The sequence below is a fragment of the Haplochromis burtoni genome, unplaced genomic scaffold (assembly GCF_018398535.1).
Source record: "Haplochromis burtoni strain Fernald_Lab_line unplaced genomic scaffold, NCSU_Asbu1 Contig_511, whole genome shotgun sequence".
In the NCBI taxonomy this organism is placed as follows: domain Eukaryota; kingdom Metazoa; phylum Chordata; class Actinopteri; order Cichliformes; family Cichlidae; genus Haplochromis; species Haplochromis burtoni.
In genome coordinates, this window is record NW_024582872.1 from 34,099 (window position 1) to 54,016 (window position 19,918).

At 41.8% G+C, this 19,918-nt stretch overlaps 1 protein-coding gene across 34 annotated transcripts in view; it reads left to right on the top strand.

Annotated features, from left to right (window-relative positions):
• ttn.2 (titin, tandem duplicate 2) overlaps nucleotides 1-19,918 on the top strand; it is a 227,432-nt gene that overhangs the window by 14,321 nt on the left and 193,193 nt on the right. For all 34 annotated transcript variants that reach the window (XM_042214006.1, XM_042214024.1, XM_042214023.1 and 31 more), the window contains 25 exons: nucleotides 81-220; nucleotides 328-476; nucleotides 559-786; nucleotides 1,072-1,313; nucleotides 1,608-1,840; nucleotides 1,935-2,099; nucleotides 2,197-2,365; nucleotides 2,452-4,148; nucleotides 4,239-4,520; nucleotides 4,604-4,870; nucleotides 5,026-5,298; nucleotides 5,394-5,657; nucleotides 7,541-7,801; nucleotides 9,314-9,574; nucleotides 11,518-11,781; nucleotides 11,899-12,159; nucleotides 12,419-12,679; nucleotides 13,025-13,285; nucleotides 13,366-13,510; nucleotides 13,639-13,807; nucleotides 14,533-14,764; nucleotides 16,030-16,314; nucleotides 16,951-17,076; nucleotides 17,426-17,614; nucleotides 19,549-19,599. In XM_042214006.1, the coding sequence (XP_042069940.1) occupies nucleotides 81-220; nucleotides 328-476; nucleotides 559-786; nucleotides 1,072-1,313; nucleotides 1,608-1,840; nucleotides 1,935-2,099; nucleotides 2,197-2,365; nucleotides 2,452-4,148; nucleotides 4,239-4,520; nucleotides 4,604-4,870; nucleotides 5,026-5,298; nucleotides 5,394-5,657; nucleotides 7,541-7,801; nucleotides 9,314-9,574; nucleotides 11,518-11,781; nucleotides 11,899-12,159; nucleotides 12,419-12,679; nucleotides 13,025-13,285; nucleotides 13,366-13,510; nucleotides 13,639-13,807; nucleotides 14,533-14,764; nucleotides 16,030-16,314; nucleotides 16,951-17,076; nucleotides 17,426-17,614; nucleotides 19,549-19,599 (6,875 nt within the window). The remainder of the gene's footprint in view (nucleotides 1-80; nucleotides 221-327; nucleotides 477-558; nucleotides 787-1,071; nucleotides 1,314-1,607; nucleotides 1,841-1,934; nucleotides 2,100-2,196; nucleotides 2,366-2,451; nucleotides 4,149-4,238; nucleotides 4,521-4,603; nucleotides 4,871-5,025; nucleotides 5,299-5,393; nucleotides 5,658-7,540; nucleotides 7,802-9,313; nucleotides 9,575-11,517; nucleotides 11,782-11,898; nucleotides 12,160-12,418; nucleotides 12,680-13,024; nucleotides 13,286-13,365; nucleotides 13,511-13,638; nucleotides 13,808-14,532; nucleotides 14,765-16,029; nucleotides 16,315-16,950; nucleotides 17,077-17,425; nucleotides 17,615-19,548; nucleotides 19,600-19,918) is intronic.

A 19,918-nucleotide genomic window follows, 5' to 3' on the forward strand; every position in this document is an offset into this window, starting at 1 on the left:
TATTAAGGTAGAACAATTTGTTATTGAGCCTTGAAATCATGCTGTGACGATGGAGCACTAGCTTGTTTTGGTCTTATCAGATACAAAGTTGCCTACAAGGAAACTGGAGAATGTAAACTGGAGATCTCGATGACCTTTGCTGACGATGCCGGAGAATACTCCATCTTTGCTAAAAATCCCCACGGAGAAGCTTCAGCTTCCACCAGCCTGTTGGAGGAAGGTACTGGCATCCTTTTTTTTTGTTTTTTGCAGTTTTAAACTTTCTTTAAAAATCACTTTGAAAAGATGTGTCTGGCTTTATCTGCGTATCCGTATCTGTGTTTACAGAGGAATATGAAGCACATATGAAGCAGCACGATGTAACATATAAAACTGAAGTGACTACGTCAGTGGTTCAGGAACCCTCCGTGGTCGTGAGTCAGTATGAATTGGAACAGAGGAGGACAATAACCCCGATGAGCTTTGTCTCAGAAACGGTACTTGTGCTATAAACATTTGCAGTGCTGTGATAACAGATCTCAATCTACGGTTCATAATTAATGTCCATCATTTTTGCAGGAATTCCTCATTTCAGCCTTTGAGGAGAGGATAATACAGAAGATCGAACTGTGTATCATGAGAATTACTTACAGAGAGCTTGTGGCAGAGGACGGAGAGCTGGTAGTGACTATAGCAGATGAGGAGGCAGTGCAGCCAGCCTTTGACACACCAGTGAAAAACTACAGGATCATGGAGGGAGTGGGAGTCACTTTCCACTGCAAGATGGTTGGAAAACCACTGCCAAAGGTATTGAGACACATTCATATAGTGAAACAACTTTCACTCATCCAACCAAAGTTGGGTATATCAGAGTGATGCTTTATAATAAATAATTTGGTTTGCCAAGAAATATAGGTTTTTGGCCTTTATTTATTATTTTGTAAATACCATTCCAGCGTTGCTGTAAAGAGAAACATATAAATCTGGCAGTACAACAAACAGCTATGTTTCATGCTTTCTGTCGAGTCATCGCACTCTCACAGTTTTATAGCATTTAGCCAGCTTTGTTGAACTACTGTCATCTTGTGCCAGATTGCCTGGTACAAAGATGGCCAGCGCATCAGGCCCAGTGCGCGTTACCAAATTGAAGTTCTTCAAGATGGGCGAGCCAGTCTTCGTCTGCCTGTGGTGCTGCCAGAGGATGAAGGCGTGTACACTGCTTTTGCCACAAACATGAAGGGAAATGCAGTCAGCTCGGGAAAGCTTTATGTGGAGCCATCCGAAGCTGTAACGCCGCAGAGATACACACCACAGCCAGCAGTACAGAGGATAAGGTAATCTAATGATGGCACAATTAAAAAAGAAATTAAGAAAATCACATATCGCCATGAGAACTGGATGTTGGATGTTTTGGCTTATAGCTTAGCTTTTAAAAAAGACAGACAATATTGGTGACTAGCAGAATAATAGTGGTGCTTTAATAATACACTAATAATACACACACTTTTAACAAGCACACAATATCAGGTTGAAAGCTTTTAAAGCTTCTATCCACTGCATTTTTTTAAATTAAAATTTGTTTTGTTTAACTGCAGCCATGTCAAATGACGACACTGCTTCTTTCTCAGATCGACATCTCCTCGTTCTCTGAGCCGCTCCCCAGGGCGTTCTTCCAGCCGATCTCCTCGCCAGTCTCCTGCCCGTCGATTTGACGAAACAGATGAGGCTCAGCTTGAAAGACTATACAAACCTGTATTTGTCATGAAGCCCTCCTCAATAAAATGTTCTGAGGGGCAAACTGCCCGATTTGATTTGAAAGTTGTTGGCAGGCCAATGCCTGACACATACTGGTTCCACAATGGTAAGAACAGAAAAGGTAGCAGAGAAAAATTTCTTGATGTCTACCTTTGTTTTCTGATTCAGCCTCTCAGTCAACTTTGCCCTTCTTTTCCCAGGACAACAAGTGATCAATGATAACACACACAAGATAGTGATTAAAGAGGATGGTACTCAGTCCCTGATCATTGTCCCAGCCCTACCACAAGACTCTGGAGAGTGGACGGTTGTTGCTCAGAATAGAGCTGGACGGGCATCTCTCAATGTAACTCTTACTGTTGATGGTGAGTGATATATAGCACTCTTGAACTTTTTAATTAACCAAAAGATCATATTGTTAGACATTGTGTTGTTTTTTGTTTTGTTTTTTGCTATCTATAGCTCAAGAAACCCTGGCACGTCCTCAATTTGTTGAAAAGCTGAAAAACATCACTGTAAAGCAGGGCACTCTGGTTGAGTTGGCTGTCAAAGCCATTGGAAACCCCCTGCCAGACATTGTGTGGCTGAAAAACAGTGACATCATCACCCCACACAAGCATCCACAGATAAAGTATGTAATATCTAGTATTTTATATTTTGTTTTCAGTGCAGTATAAAAGTGCTTTCTTCAGTATATGTGGCCTTTTACTTTTTCAGGATTGATGGCACCAAAGGAGAAGCCAAATTCCAGATTCCATCTGCTTCAGGCTCAGACAGCGCCTGGTACACTGCTACAGCCATCAACAAGGCTGGTAGAGACACCACTCGTTGCAGAGTCAATGTTGAGGTGGACTTTGCTGCCCCTCAAACCGAGAGGAAGCTCATTATTCCTAGAGGAACCTACAAAGCTAAAGAGATTGCAGCACCCGAGTTGGAGCCGCTTCATTTGCGATACGGTCAAGAGCAGTGGGAGGAGGGTGATCTTTATGACAAGGAGAAGCAACAGAAACCACAATTCAAGAAGAAGTTGACATCTATCAGAATGAAGTGTTTTGGACCAGCCCATTTTGAGTGTAGACTCACTCCTATTGGTGACCCCAATATGGTAGTGGAGTGGCTGCATGACGGCAAACCTCTGGCTGCTGCTAATAGGTTGCATATGGTCAATGAATTTGGATACTGCAGCCTTGATTATGAAGTTGCTTATGCTAGGGACAGTGGTGTTATTACTTGCAGAGCCACAAACAAATGTGGAGTTGACCAGACCTCAGCCACCCTGATTGTCAAGGATGAAAAGGGACTTGTTGAGGAAACACAACTTCCTGAAGGCAGGAAGGGAGGATATAGGATGGATGAGATTGAGCGCATGGCTCATGAGGGAGGACCTGCAGGAGTCGGCGCTGATGAAGAATCTGAAAAGACAAAACCTGATATTGTCTTGCTTCCTGAACCAGCAAGAGTGCTGGAAGGCAACATTGCACGATTCCGCTGCAGAGTAACTGGTTATCCAGCACCAAAGGTTAATTGGTACCTCAACGGACAACTTATCCGCAAAAGCAAGAGATATAGACTCCGTTATGATGGTATTTACTATTTAGAGATTGTTGACATCAAGTCCTATGACTCAGGAGAGGTTAGGGTGGTTGCTGACAATCCTTTAGGAACAGCTGAGCACACAGTAAAGCTAGAGATCCAGCAGAGGGAAGACTTTAGATCTGTCCTGCGTCGTGCACCAGAACCAAAACTTGCAGAGGCTACACACGAGCCTGGCAAGATTGGATTTGATATTGTGAAGATGGACCGACCTAGTGAGGCTTCACAAGACAGGGAAGTGGTTAAGCTGCGTAAGACACAGAGAATTCTTCATGAGAAAACTTCAGAGGAGTCTGAAGAACTGAAGAGCAAGTTCAAGCGCAGAACAGAGGAGGGTTTCTATGAGTCTATCTCGGCTGTAGAGCTTAAGTCTCGCAAGAGGGATGACTCTTATGAAGACCTATTGAAGAAGACTAAAGAGGAGCTGCTCCATCACATGAAAGAGAAAGAAGAAGCTGAAAGGAAGAGGATGGAGGAAGAGGGTAAACTCACTATCCCCACAATAAAACCTGAACGGGTCCTGCTCTCTCCCAGCATGGAAGCACCCAAGATCCTGGAACGCATTGCAAGCAAGACTGTTGCTCCAATGGATGAGGTTCGTTTCAGAGTCAGAGTAGTTGGTAGACCAGAACCTGAGTGTCAGTGGTTCAAGAATGGCATTCAGCTGGAAAAGTCTGACCGTATTTACTGGTACTGGCCTGAGGACAATGTATGTGAATTGGTCATAAGAGATGTCGAAACACAAGATTCTGCTAGCATCATGGTTAAGGCCATTAATATTGCTGGGGAGTCCTCAAGTCATGCCTTCCTGCTTGTACAAGGTAAAGCAAGTTCATCTAAAATCATTTCTGCGCCATGCTAAATTTTCTTTGTCTTGATTTGTTTTTGTCTTCTTCATTTCACTGTTGCAGCCAAGACAGCAGTTAGCTTTACCCAAAACTTGGAGGATACGAGTGCCAAGGAGAAGGATACCATGGTGACCTTTGAGTGTGAAACCAATGAACCCTTCGTCAGAGTCAAATGGTTTAAGAACAACATGGAGATCTTCTCAGGCGACAAATACAGAATGCACTCTGACAGAAAAGTCCACTTCCTATCTGTGCTAATGATTGAAATGAGGGATGACGCAGAATACACCTGTGTGATTGCAGATGATGAAAACATAAGAACGAGTGCAAGGCTTCACGTGGAAGGTAATTTATTTAGAATATCCACTGGAACTGTCCTGTTCCTGTAAATTACATAAAAATGGTTCGGTATGTTGTTCTGTATCCAGGTGCTGCTCTCGAGCTCATCAAACACATGGAGAACATTGAGGTACCAGAATCCTATGCTGGCGAGTTTGAGGTCGAGTTATCTCGTGAAGATGCTGAGGGCAGCTGGCTCTTTGGAGACAAAGTTCTCTCACCCAGCAATAAATACATCATATCGTCACGTCGAGGAAGACACACTTTGTCTGTCAAGGATGTCAGGAAAGAGGACCAGGGAAAATACACCTTTGTATGCGGTGATCTGAAGACCAATGCCTCACTAAAAATGAAATGTAAGCTTAAAATGTGAAGTGCATGTTACTGCTGCTGGCAAACAAGAGAATTTTCATCAGTGTATTTCAACAGCGTTCTGTTGTTTCACAACTTTAACCTGTTGAAAAACATTGTGGGTAATTGTCTGATTGCATGTTTTTACCTCTGCCTTCAGTGCGTCCAGTGACACTGATGCAGCCCCTGACTGATCTGATAGTCTGTGAGGGTGATATTGCTCAGCTGGAGGTCAGGTTCTCCCAAGAGAATGTTGAGGGAACCTGGATGAAGAACGGCCAGGCCATTTCTGCCTCGGAACGTATCCACATTGTCATTGACAAGATGGTTCACAAGCTGCTGGTGGAGAATATCAGCACAGAAGATGCTGCCTTGTACTCTTTTGTGGTTCCTGCCCAGGACATCTCCACTTCAGGCAAACTCAGTGTTCAAAGTAAGAGTTAGAATTGGGTTTGAATATAAACTTAAAAATATTTTGTTAAAAAAAATTGTGACTTTTGACTGTCATCTTATTGCTCTTTCTTACAGCTATTGACATTGTAGTGCCATTGAAGGATGTATCCTCTATTGAAGGCACAAAGGCTGTCCTGGAGGCTAAGATCTCTGCCCAGGACATCAGCTCTGTCAAATGGTACCATAATGACAAACTGTTGACACCCAGTGACCGAATCCAAATGGTGGCAAAGGGCGCAAAGCAGCGGCTGGTCTTCACCAGAACCTTTGCATCTGATCAGGGTCACTATAAACTAGTTGTTGGCAAGGTTGACACCAGCTGTAGCCTGACGGTTGAAGGTAAGAAAGATTTTTAGTGCAGTGAAAAAGTATATGTCACCTTCTGGATTTTGTTTTTCATATATCTCATATTTAAATATTTCAGATCATTAAACACATTTTAATTTTATAACCCAAGTACAGGCAAAAAATTTTAAAGTTTTTAAATGACGATTTTATCTGTTAAGGCAAAAAGCTATCCAAACCTATCTGGCCTATCCTAACCAAATAACTGGTAAGGCCACTCTTGGCAGGAAGAACTGCAATGAAACATTGAATCTTCCACATCACTGTGTATGAATGTTGTCTGCCGTCTTTGTAGAATTGTTTTAACTCTGCCACATTGGAGGGTTTTTGAACATAAACGGTCTGTTTAAAGTCACGCCAAAGCATCACAACGGGATCCCAGTCCAGATTTTAACTGGATTTGACTGACTCCTGAACCTTTATTTGGTTTTTTCACCAGTTTAAAGGTGGATTTGCTAAAATGCTTCAGATCACCGTGTGGGTGCATAATCATTGTAATGTTTTTTGCCTTTTGGTCAACTGTGTCTTTTGTAGTCAACGTCTCCCTTGGATGCCATATTTGCACTAATGTTTCTTATTGTTAAATCATGAACACTGACTTTAACTGTGGCTGTAAAAAGTTGAAGTTCTTTAGAGGTTGTTTTGGGTTCTTTTGTGACCTCCTGGAAGAGTAATCAGTGCCTTTTTGGAGTCTGTCAACAGTAGGGATGGGTATCGTTTAGGTTTTATACGATACCAGTACCAAACCGGTACTTTTGAAACGGTGCTTGAACCGGTGCTTAAAGAATGGAGAACACACACTTTGTCCAAAAACCTCTCATGAGGTGAAACGTCTTCAAGCAACTTAAAGAAGTCCAGACGCTTTTCTTTGCAAGCTCCTTTGACTACGATGACCTGGATGACTGAGAACCTTCACAGACCTATAGGGGATTTATGGTATCACTCTTGGCTGGAAGCAGTGCTTAAACAATGGAAAAAAACACAAACTTTGTCCAACTTTGTTTAGCTGTTTCTCTCTTTTTCTTTGGTCATTTTAGCCTTTTTGGGCCAGGACTCTCCTCTTCGGGTTCTCGGGGGATGTTGCTAACTCCGGGTCTGATAACAGGCACCACACCCGCAGTAGATGTGCTTGGTGTGAGGTCTCGCAGCAAGCTATCAAATACGGCGCATTTCTCAGCTTTTAACAAAATGCTATACGTCGCCAGGTTCGTCGTCAGATTCGAGGTATTACCTCCTTTGCACAGTATCAGCTTAAAGCACTTGTTGCAGGCTCCTGAGTTTGCATATTTTGCTGTGAAGTACAGCCAGACTTTTGACCGCTTCGCCTTGGGCATTTTTAATCTGTAGCTCTGCTCTAAAAGAACGTACGTACCTGGGCCCGCCTACTATCCTTGGAAACGTAAAATGATTGGCTAGAATCTAAAGTGTATCATATCTCAGGGAAAAAAAAGCACCGAAATGTGCGCTTTTCAATCTGGTTACTACCGTTTATGTCAGAACCGGTGCCATAATGGCACCGGATACCGGTACCCATCCATAGTCAACAGGTCTGTTGGTAATTAGCTCTGGGTGTGACTATTGAACTCGGCTTTCCAAAATATGTGGTTAATCAGTTAATTAATGATTTAACAAGCGGGGCAATTACTTTTTCACATAAAGTCATGTAAGTTCAGGCACCTTTTTTCCTTAAAGAATTAAATTATCATTTGGTCTAAACTTAGTGTAAATTTTGCTGACTGAAAATATTAGTGTGAGAAAAATATATACAAAAAAATCATGGAGGGGGCAAATACTTTTTCACAGCATTGTACTTTCAGCATGATACTGTTTTTAGGTTCCAATCTCACTTTCATACTCTAACCATTTCATTTTTACAGAGGTAAACATTGTGAAACACATGGAGGACAAAGTGTGTTCTGAGTCCCAGAATGTGACGTTTAATGTTGAAGTCTCTCACCCTGGAATTGACTCAGTCTGGACATTCAGGAACCAGCAAATCAAACCTGGACCCAAATCCAAGATTGAGTCGAAGGGAAAGGCTCACTCTCTGACAGTCATTGACGCCATGAAAGATGAGGAGGGCCAGTACATGTTTCATGCTGGTGAAAAGACATCTAGTGCCAAGCTTACTGTCTCTGGTATGTCTAACTTTTAAGATATTATGGATATTGTGTGTTTTACTCAGATGAAATTATTTACACAATCACTGATTTAAAAAAAGACTCACCGGCACATTGGGGTGGTAGTGCCCACCTTCAAGAAAGATCGCACTCCTCAGCCTCCCTGGGAGGATCTATGCCAGATTACTGGAGAAGGGAGTACATCAGTTAGTTGAACCTCAGATTGAAGATGAACAACGTGGTTGTATTCCTCAACGTAAAGAGCTGGACAAGTTTTCTATCCTCTCAAGAATATTCAAGTATATTCTACAAGTGTTTTGTGGATTAGGAGAAGGCATTCGAGAACATGGGGTATCCATTGCTTGCTTGCTTCTGGGCCAGAGATGAGTTTTTGTGGAGGAATTTAAGAATCCTGGGCTTGTTCAGAGTGAGAGGAGAGGGAAGTAGGGGATTGATGGATTAGTGCAGCGATTACAGCGATTTGGACACTGTAACCCTCCATTGTGATGAAGAGAGAGGTGGGTGTAAAAGCAAAGATGTTGATAAACTGGTTGATCTACGTCCCTACTCTCTTCTATGGTCACACGCTCTGGGTAATGATCAAAAGAATGAGATCTTAATGTGGCGGAGGCGTGGCCCCGGGCGCAGCTGCAGGGGAGGAGTGGAGCGGAAGGCTCAACAGGGCGGCGCTGCGAGGCCGGTAAGAACAGCTGATGTTGTTTATGGACTGATGATGGTCTCCCTCCGCTGTGTTTATAGTGAGACGAGGAGGAGCGGCCAGGGAGAGATCAGCTGGGCTCGTGAGCTGTCAGACTGTGAGACTGAGTCAGCTGTCATAACACAAAGACTGAATAAATGTGGAAGTTGGCAGTACATACCTGTGTGTGCGTGTGTTTGTGCCTGGCGTATTCCACACTTAACAACAAGGCACAGAAATTAGTTTTCTCTGAAGGATCGCTGTGCTCAGGCTTAGAGATAGGAGCTCAGTTATCTGAGAGGGATTCATTCCACATAGAATGGAGCCAGGTAAGGTGGTTCGTGCATCTGATGTTTCCTGGGTGAGGTGTTCGAGGAAGGGTAGACACGAGACATGCTGGAGGGATTATGTCTCTTGGCTGGCCTGGGAATTACTTGGTGTAACCTTGGATGGAGGAAGTGGGTGGGAAGAAGAAGGTTTGGTCTCTTCTCAGACTGCTGCTCCTTGACCTGCCACTTCAGATAAGATAAAACCTTTGTAGTACTAAGATTGTTTTCCAGGGATTCCTGTGGTTTTCTTTTAAGTAACAAATTATCATCTAGTGTGTGGATTTACACACTAGATGATAATTTGTTACTTAATTTTTGGTACACATTTCACATTTTGCTGACATTTATACCTACCCATACCCATCTCTGACAAAAACGTGGATTATTTTAAAGCAGCTGTTTTTTTATTATGACAGAAGATTGTGTGTGTTGGCGTTTGCTGTTTCTGTGATTAGGACATGTGGTCAGAAGTGAAACAGAAATGTTACTTTCTGCTGCCATTAGGTGGAGCCATTACACGCCCCCTGCAGGATGTGACAGTGGCGGAGTCTCAGACTGCTGAGCTTGAGTGTGAAGTTGCAAATGCCAATGCTGAGGGCAAGTGGCTTAAGGAGGGCCAGCCCATTGACTTCAATGAGAATGTGGTGAGTGAGGTGAACGGGGCCATCAGGCGCCTCATCATCAACATTACCAGGCCACAGGATGTCGGAGAGTATACCTACCAGGTGGCCAACTCCAAAACTACAGCTAATCTCAGGGTGGAGGGTAAGTACTAGCTTCCCACTACCACACACACACATAGTGTTCACATAACCAAGATAAATAAAACAGGACGTTTACCGGGAACATACTGAGGTAAATTAAATACGACAATCAAAATAAAAGTAGTTATTGAAAGAAAATTTAAAAATTAACATTTTGTGGGAAAAATGCAAAGTGAGTGCTGAAAACTGAAAGATTTTGTCTGTTATATACAGCTCTAAAGGTTATCTGGGAATGTCCTGTTCATTTGTCGCAAAAAATAATGACTTGGTAAATGTTTGTTTAAACTTTTATGATAGTTTCAGACAGACTCACTATCACAATATTTGCAGTAGTTATTATACATATTATAGCTCTAGTAACTATAATAAGTGTTATATTTGTACGGTCGATCCATGGGACCAGTACTCCAATACTGGAAATCGGGATTAATCCTAATCTCTGATCCTATGGGTTTTACCCAGAAGGCGGAGCAGATCTTAGATGGAGCGTATGGGTGAGGGGATTCATCCAGTACTAACTATCCCTCAATAAGTACTAACTACCCTGGCTCCTCTCATTTAAAACAAACAAACAAAAACAAAAAACGTGAGCCCTCAGTAATTTAGCAGCTTGTAAATCTAAGAATAATAGGAGCTATTTATACTAATATGGATTCATCCTCAGGTTTTTACATTTACTGTTTCACGAAAGTTTAAAAAGGTTCACAATTGAAACTTTTTGAATACAACGTATTTTATTAAAGCAAAAGCCAAAGTAAATTAGAATAATTATTACAGAATCAAATTACTTGAATTATTCTTACCTAATTAACTGATTCTGAGTTAATGCTGATTTTATTAGAATCTTTGAGAGGAGATGGTCTGAGGAGAGAATGGGCACAGACACACTCATCTCTGTGTGGATATTGTCCAATAGAAATAGAGCCAAGTTCATGGAAGTTGCATCCCATTCAGAAACAATGGAAATCTCAATCCTCTTGGATTTATAATCTCAAACGGCAAAAATAAGTAGAGAAAAAGTCATAAATCCTAAATCCAGTTAGTGAGCCCACAGTGTCGGCATTGGTTGTTCCTCTGGTGTTACTTGCTATAATTTCCCCTCAATAACAGTGGCTGTGACATCCATCCACCATTACTGCCACCTCATCTGTCCTAACACATTCATTTTCTCACTTTTTCTCTTCATAACTCTGTTTATTTGTCCCATTATACTCAATATGATTTATTTTATTAAATCCTGCACATTAAAATCAGACGTTCTTTTAGATTAGTGGCTCCTCCGGCTCGCTCACTTCCCCCTCCCATCCTCCACACCCACACACACCCACAGCCTCTGAGGTCATCTCCACACACACACTCAGTGAGAGGCCTGCACCTAGAATCATTATTATAGATTATATTTTCTTATTTGTATGTTGGTTAAATTTATACCTGATTATATTCTGATCACTATTAGGAAGCGAAACACGATTAACCACCAGCAAAATCCCCTCATGTTATCTGTGTTTAACACTTGCAACATACTTCATGTATCATACAATCATGTGTGATGATGATGATGGGTTGGCGACCCATTTCTGTTTTCAGCCACACACAGACACTAATCTGCCAAGGATGAAGCTGGATAATATCTGCACATTAGAATACGTTTCATTCCTCATATTAATTAGACTTATATCTCTATTGTATGTTTGATTAAAAACAAAGATGATTTATGAGTAAAAGCACATACAGATAGACTCCATTTAGCACTCTGCATCACTTTTTAACATAAGAGGCTGGATGTTAAGAACTTCTACTCTCAGATGTGATGAGAGGTAAGCCGGGGGGACTTCAGTCTCTGTCTGTCCCACCTCTCCTGACAGAACTAAAATGCTTCCAAAACTAACGAATCACCTCCATGTGTATACATTAAAGTTAGCAGAGTTTTATATTTATATGCAGGAGTGAAGATCAAGAAAACTCTGAGGAACCAGACCGTGACGGAGACCCAGGAAGCAGTGTTCACACTGGAGCTCACACACCCCGATGTGAAAGGATCCCAGTGGATTAAGAACGGGGTGGAACTGCAAAACAGCGAAAAGTACGAGATCGTCTCCAGTGGCGTGGTCCAAACGCTGAAGGTCAAGGACTGCAACATACAGGACGAGTCTGTTTACTCCTTCAAACTTGGAAAACTTTCTGCCAATGCCAGACTCAACGTAGAGAGTAAGTGTCAGATTTTATCAGCATAACCAAGAATTGTGCACAATGTTGTCACATATCATCATCGCCCTTGACTGCTTAAAAATTTGAGTGCTTTATCTGCTACTTTTTTCCCTGCAGAAATCAAAATCGTGAAGAAGATAAAAGATGCGACGTCTCTGTTGGATGGCACAGCCTCCTTTGAGATGAGCCTCTCACATGACGACATCCCTGTTAGGTGGATGTTTAAAGGTTTGGAGCTGAAGTCAAGTGAGAAGTGCAAAATTCTGTCTGAGAGGAAAGCACACAAACTGATCCTGAAGAATCTGGACAGCAGCGATGCAGGAGAGTACGTGGCTGTGGTTGGACACTTGCAGTGCAGTGCTGTACTCACCGTGGAGGGTATGTAGCACTATAAGACAAACTGCATGTGAAGTCTTGCATTTAGATCGCAAGATAGTAACTCCAAGCTGCTCTCTGACACATCCATCAGAGTATGAATGTTAGATCAAAAACACTTAAGCACAGATTGCAGGTAGAGTGAAAAGCAGTCCATCCACTTACTGAAGAATATAAAGAATGTTTATGGTGTTTGAGACGAGAAGAATATTTGTCTAATCTTTTGTTATTCATGTCTTGTGACCTGATTTACTACATGCAGCTCTGCAGGTCACTAAACCCATGAAAAGTGTGGAGGTACCAGAGACTCAAGTGGCCACATTCGAGTGTGAAGTCTCCCACTTCAATGTGCCGTCCACCTGGCTGAAGAACGGAGTGGAGATTGAGATGAGTGACAAGTTCAGGATTGTGGTTCAGGGAAAACTCCATCAGCTGAAGATCATGAACACCAGCAGGGATGACTCTGCAGAGTACACCTTCATTTGTGGCAACGACCAAGTGTCTGCAACACTCACCGTCAACCGTAAGAATTCTGACCTCCCAGAACGTGATATGAAAATACTGTATCAGAATGAGACTCAAAAGGGGGTTAAAATAATTTCTAAATTATATAATCACCTAATTTAACATGTTTTAAGCTTTAAAGTTTCAGAATTCTCGCTATATATTTGAGCTTTATTACTATTCTGTCCTCAGAGTGCTAGTTTGTCCTTAGATTGTGAACATCAGAGAAACTGGGTTGTATCTGAAGTAATCATAAAACAAAATAAAAGTGTCTGAATAACTGCATACAGTAATAGCTGAAATTCTTCAAAAGCAAACACAGTGAATGTGTCTTTTTGTATTTCCCTCAAATTTCGTCCTCCAGCGGTTCTGATCACCTCCATGCTGAAGGACCTGAATGCCCAAGAGAGAGACACTATCACCTTTGAGGTCACCGTCAACTATGAAGGCATCACGTACAAATGGCTGAAGAACGGCGTGGAAATGAAGTCGTCGGACAGGTGCCAGGTCCGCAGTCGGCAGCTTACGCACTCCCTCACCATCCGAAACGTTCACTTTGGAGACGGAGGAGAGTACAAGTTTGTGGCCGGCTCTGCTGCCACCACTGCTAATCTCTTTGTCGAAGGTAACCTGGTGCTGAGCATGTTTACAGTCTGTAGAGGTGAGAAATGCTACGAAACGTCTCTGAAAATGTTGTTCTTTCAGCTCGTGTGATTGAATTCACCAAGAAGATCAAGGACATAAAGATCACAGAGAAGAAGAAGGCGATTTTTGAGTGTGAGGTTTCTGAGCCAAACATCCAGGTGATGTGGATGAAGGACGGTCAGGAGATGGACATGTCTGAGGAAAGGTCTGTCAGTGCTCGTCAAAGTTTGGCCACACTTAATCTGAAAATCACTATTCCCAGCATCTCCTTTGGACAATGAAAGCTTTTAGAGGTTAATTGTGAGTTGGATATCTTCTGCCTTGAATCCAAAGGTATATTGTGACAGCAGAGAAGTATGTTCACCGCCTCGTGATCCAGACGGTTCGAATGTCTGATGCTGGGGAATATTCAGTGGTAGCTGGATCAAGCGTCTCCAAGGCCCGGCTCACTGTAGAGGGTCGCGACATTCGGATCTCGGAACCTCCTGAGCGGGAAATTACGGTGAAGTGGTTTTAAAGTTCATTTACTGATGTTTCAGAATAAAACTTCTGTCTTTCAGGTAATCACAGTTTGAGGATTAAAGGTGATTCGCTGTTTTTTAAAACTGTTCATTTATTTCATTGCAATGAGTTTCATCTTATTTTAATCCTAAGTTAGCTTTTGCAACCAAAGCTGCTCTGTTTCACAACCACAGGCATTACGCAGAGAAGTTAGTGTCAGTTTGGTGCATCTATATGTTTTAGCTTGGAAAGACACGGGCGAAGTTTACAGATACTGAACCTGAGATTAACATTTTTATTTCTCTTTTATTTCTTATTTAGAAATATGCCTTAAAGTAATAAGGCATAAAGATACACTAGAAACAGTGTGTAAATATTTAGATATTATTCTGTTCTCTCTGTGGAAGCAGTGACGATTGGCCATAAAAATAAAAAATAACTATTAATGTTTACATATGACCCGCTCAGGTTTGTCAGTCCCCCACAGCATGTTTTACTGCACTCACATTTTAAAAAGCAACTTAAATAGTAGAATTTTGGGTGCTTGGTGATTGTATTTACTGACATTTTCAACAGAAAATAGGGCCTTAACTCTATTATTGTAGGGTCTACCTTACAATATAAAGCACCTTGAGGCGACAGTTGTTGTGATTTGGCGCTATATAAATAAAACTGAATTGAATTGAACAGAGATAGAAATGTAAATATTTCACTATCCCCTCCTAGGTTCTGGAGAAACACCGTGCAACCTTTGAGTTTGAAGTGAATGAAGAAGATGTGGAGGGTCACTGGCTGAAGAACGGTGTGGAGATCCAGTTCTCGATGGAAGAACGATTTAACTACGTGACCATCAGGAAGCTGCATCGCCTCACCATCTCAGAGACCTACAGGAGTGATGCTGGGGAGTACACCTTCATCGCTGGCAAAAATAGAAGCACCATGCAGCTTCGAATAAACAGTAAGTCCAGCGTGACGTACATCACACAGAAAGAATGATGTACAGTATGAACACATAAAAACTGGTTGTTTGTTTGTTTCTAAAAAGGCCATTTATTTCAAACTTTCTCATCAGTGATACAATTGTGCTTTGAAGGTTACATACACTCATCATTCTCACCATTTTGGCTTTATAATTATTTCTTTGAGCTGCTATTTTTAAGGGTAAAATGTCTGTTCAGCATATATCTTTAATGACTTAAATAAAATTAGAACTGGGTGCATTTGAATTTTTTTAGGACTTTTCTCTAATCACAGGGTTAAACGTATATGTACAAGCTCAAGTATATACAGCGCTCCCTCGCTATAACGCGGTTTGCCTTTCGCGGTTTCGCAGATTTTTTTTGGTGCAATTTAGTTTTTTGGGTTTTTTACAGTGCATTGTCAATTAATCTCATGCTGTGTCTCCTGTACAGTACAGAATGCGTTCAGCTTGTCAAATTTACATAAATCTTCGATTGCTAGCAGCGTGACTCTGACGTGCTGTACTGTATGTTTGTAAGTTTCCTCCCCAACAAACACAACAACGCTGAAAACGTCGTCACCTGCGGGTCCCTTTGGTTTCATTCTGTAATACTGGACTTATTTTTCTACAAAGCCTGAACTCTGAGAATATTTAAATAAGAGAGAAAAGTGTATTAAGTGTGTAGTGAGGGGTTTGACAGCCTTAAAACATCTATGTTAATTGTAAAAAATAAAGTTGGCTACTTTGCAGATTTCGCCTATTGCAGGTTATTTTTAGAACGTAACTCCCGCGATAAACGAGGGACCGCTGTACATGCAGAAGTGCAGCTGAAGGTTCTAGCAGGCCTAAATGCAGACACGGAAGGATGGACACAAGAAAGCAATTTATATTACATCACAAAAGGTCCAGGAAACAAAACATGAAGCACAAAAGGGAAAATTAAATCCACCCACAGAGAACAGCAATCAGGAAAGTGGAGATGTGATGAAAGCAAGACACAGCTGAAAAGAAATGGATGATGAGAAAACTAAAAGCAAGGCACAGAGGACAATGAATCCAAATAACACAGGAAGTGAAATATGGTAACCAAATACATAGACACACATGAACTTAACACAGGGGAAGTGACATGAGAGGATGGAGCAAGAAGCTTTGAACAAGGAGCAAACTAACACAAACGGAAACAGAACAATTATGTAGTTTTCATATATATCCGTATATTCCAGTTAAACTTTACCTCTAAAATATTCTGCCTCATTCAGTTCCCGAGCCTCCTCAGATTCTTCGCCACATGGAGCCCCAGTCGGTGGAGGCTGGAAAACCAGCTCGCTTCTCAGTCCAGGTGAGCGGTGTTCCCCAGCCTCAGGTCTTCTGGTACAAAAACTCCCAGGCTCTCTCCGCTGGCTTCAAGTGCAAGTTCCTGCACGATGGCAACGAGCACACACTGCTGCTCATCGAGGTCTTTCCTGAAGACGCTGCTGTCTACACCTGTGAGGCCAAGAACGAGTATGGCACTGCCACAAGCACTGCGACACTCAATGTTGAAGGTGAGACATGGATATTCAGTTTTGTATAAAACAGATTGTTGGTTTCTGCTGAAATTGGCATTTTTTCCTGAGTAGAGTGCATGCTCTCGCCATTAGCCCAACATCACAGTTTTCATGGACACAACTCTCCACCAGAAATAGGTCAGATCGTACCAGAAGGTGGAAATGACTTCTGCATATTTTTAAGTTGCACTTTATTATTAATTCAACGTGATCATTAAGAGGTGATGATAGCTTCAATATAATGCAAATGATGTAGGGCAGCAGAACAACAAGCACTAAAATACGAAAAGAAAAAAGTTTTCCTAAAGTTTTGGAAAAGATAAAGAAGAAGACTATTTGTATAAGAGTGTTCTTACCTGACACCAACTAACTAGAAAGTGTATGAATATGCAGTGCAAGCCTGCAGGGCAGCCTCCACACTGCTCCCCCTGGTGGATACACATGCTTTTACCACCGATTGCTCATTAAGGGCGTTACTACTCATAGTTGTGTCGTCCACGTCACAGGCGGCAAATTAACAACCGTCAAGGAGACCGGTCAAGGATTGGCCGAGGACCCACCAGGGCCCTGTCAGGGTCCAGGCAGACATTGTAAGTGGCTGTATCTGTACTGATTCAGGTTCTTGTGTTGCAGTTTCAGAGGTGGTTTCTCCAGACTCCCCCGCCACTGTTGCTCCCCCTGTCATCATCTCACCCATGGCCAGCACTTCAGCCTGCGAGGGCGCACCAGCTTGCTTCCAGTGCAAAGTCCGTGGAGATGGTAAAAAATACAATTTCTTATTGAGTGATGCTGTGATTTTTTTAATACTGAAACAAAGTGATGGTATTGCTCAGTTTCTGGTAGTTACGCTGCACAGAATTTTACGTTGAAACTTTATTCAAACCTGTGGCCACTTCCTGTGAATGGAATTTCCTACCTACGCATAAGTTTCAGTAGTAGTGTGTCCTTTGGTCTTCTCTTGAAGCCATTGGGACTTCACTGAAACTTGATTATGGCACGCGACTAATTAACCACCTTCTGACTTATTTACTCTTGCTGTTGACCCACAGTGCAAATTTACTGCAGTATATTTACACAAGCCGTGCTTTTTCCTTTGTCAACCATCAAGATGTGAAGATAAGCTGGTTCCACAAGAAAAAGGAAATCAAACAGTCCGAATTCTTCAGGATATCTCAGTTTGATGACAGCTGTCAGCTGGAGATCTCCAGGGTTTATCCAGAGGACGAGGGCGAGTATACCTGCATGGCCACAAACAATGGAGGGACGGTATCCTGCTCTGCAACTCTTACATTAGACGGTGAGTTTATTACTAAAAAGAAAGGCTGCTTTTCTTACTCTGAGACAATTGAAGTGTCACTAACAGAAGCTCACAGCAGTGCTGGTTTCAGATCAACACACTCTCACTGAATCTGTAGATTATGATTTGGTGTTGTGTTGTCTGGCGATAACAAATCCTGCACATTCAGTTTTCAGAACTTGTTCTTTGAGGTTAGGATTAAGTTATACATTAAAATGAATCTCAACAGCAACAACAGTGGGCAAAGGAAAAAAAATCTGCCTGTGTAATGATGGCATTCATCCATCCATCGGCTGGAGCCCATCCCAGCTGTCTAAGGAAGGGCACACCCTGGACAGATCGCGAGTCTGTTGCAGGGCTAGCACATAGAGACAGACAACCATCCACACTCACATTCACACCTTTAGAGGTGTTCACAATTTAGAGTTACCAATTAACCTATCACTACTAATTGCATCTCTTTGGACTGTGGGAGGAAGCTGGAGTACCCGGAAAGAACCCATCGTACTGCCTATGGTGGCATTGGAGGATCATAAAATGAATAATAATAAAAATGAGAAAAATGTGGGCTTTTGTGTTGGAAGTGTTTATTAACCATGTAGAATTAACTTTGTAAAATTACTCCCATTGCAATGTGTTTTATAGTTATATAGGAATGCAATGAAAGGTGACCAAATAAAGGAGATAAAGAAGAATAACTGGAGAAAGAGTTCCCTGTCGTTTATAACAAGGTGTGGCTCAGGGAACAATCTTTCATAAAAATACAAACAAGTAAATATCATTGTGTTTACTTTTTCCTTTTTCACCTGAGTTCTGTGTCAAAGTTTTTATCCACGCTTTCTTTACTGAAATAGGACCTCATGAGCCCTCAGTCAGTTTCAGTTTAGTGATTTGAAATGCTAGTGGGGACGCTCAGCCATGATAGTGAGGGATCATTTGCTCTGGTCCAAATAGTTTTGGTTGTTTTGAGTATTTTTGTAGTTAGTTAGTTTAGTTTGTAGTTTTTGTTATGCTGTGAAAGGACAGAAGATATTCCCTTATTCCCAGCTCCTGACAGATCACACAAATGGTGCTTACTGGGATGTAAAGTACACTGAGCCAATGAACATGCGTTATTTCAGGGCAAAAGCAAACGTGGGACAGATCAGCCACCACCAACATCACTCGCCTAAAGATACCTTCAATTTGCCAAAAGCCAATTTCATCCAACCAATCACAAGCTGTACAGTGCCACATGGGGGGAGGCCCACTTTTATCCGTGTGTAGCTAGCATGCCAAAATCAGAAATAAGCTGGTTCCACAACCAACACTCGGTTTAGCCTAACAAGAATGAAAACACTGCCACTCTCGTCGTAGTGGATGCTTTGGCCAGTACTCCTGTAAGACTGCTAATACTGCTGAACAGGCCACGTGCTCAGCCACACTCACCATAAACGAAGAAGGTAACCCGTCCTAATTAGCTCCAAGCAAAACTTGAGAGGATGTCCTGAACTGAGGTGCAACATTCACTGTCACATTAGTTACTAGTGGGTTTGATTCTCTGAAATTATTTTTCAATCAGAAAAATTTAACAAAAAAGCCTCAAAACAGGAACTGACAGAAGTTAGTAACCTGACTCATTTTCAGATACAGAATGTGAATTTGCTTCAAGGCAGCTACAGTAAGACTTACATTTATTTGAGTGTGTTTGAGCACACTGCAGTATTAAAAACAGAAAAGAAAAAAATAGAAAATTATCCAAACACTCTGAGACCTGCTCAGAAAAAAGATATGGAAGCAATACTTTCTGTAGGGAAAGACATTAAGAGGGGTAGAAAACTGTCAGTACACATGTAAATGTACATTATATGTGAAAGAAATGTGTGTCTACATCTGCCCATGTTGGGATCAGTGTGTTGATGAAAAGGGAATAAATGTCATGGCTTTCTTCACAGTGACTCACGTGAGAGAGCAGGCTGAAACCAAGACTGAGCTGGAAGTCAAAGGTAAGGTCATAAAGTTAACTTTTCACCACATATTAGAGCGAGCATTACTCCATCATGGATGGAGTGGAAATACTACAGCTGGAGCAGATTTCTCTCAACAGAATTTTGATTTGAAAATAGTCTGTCACTGGATAACTCCAAGCTGTGGCTCACTGAAGCAGATAAATTGTTTGTGAGAGCAAAGTGATAACCGCTACATGAGTGGATGCTTTGTGTTGGATCGTACTTGTCATGCGTCCATGCTTTTATCATTTGTATATTTCAGGATGAACTTTGACCTTCCACAGTTGCATGACATCTTTATATGTATGTATATATA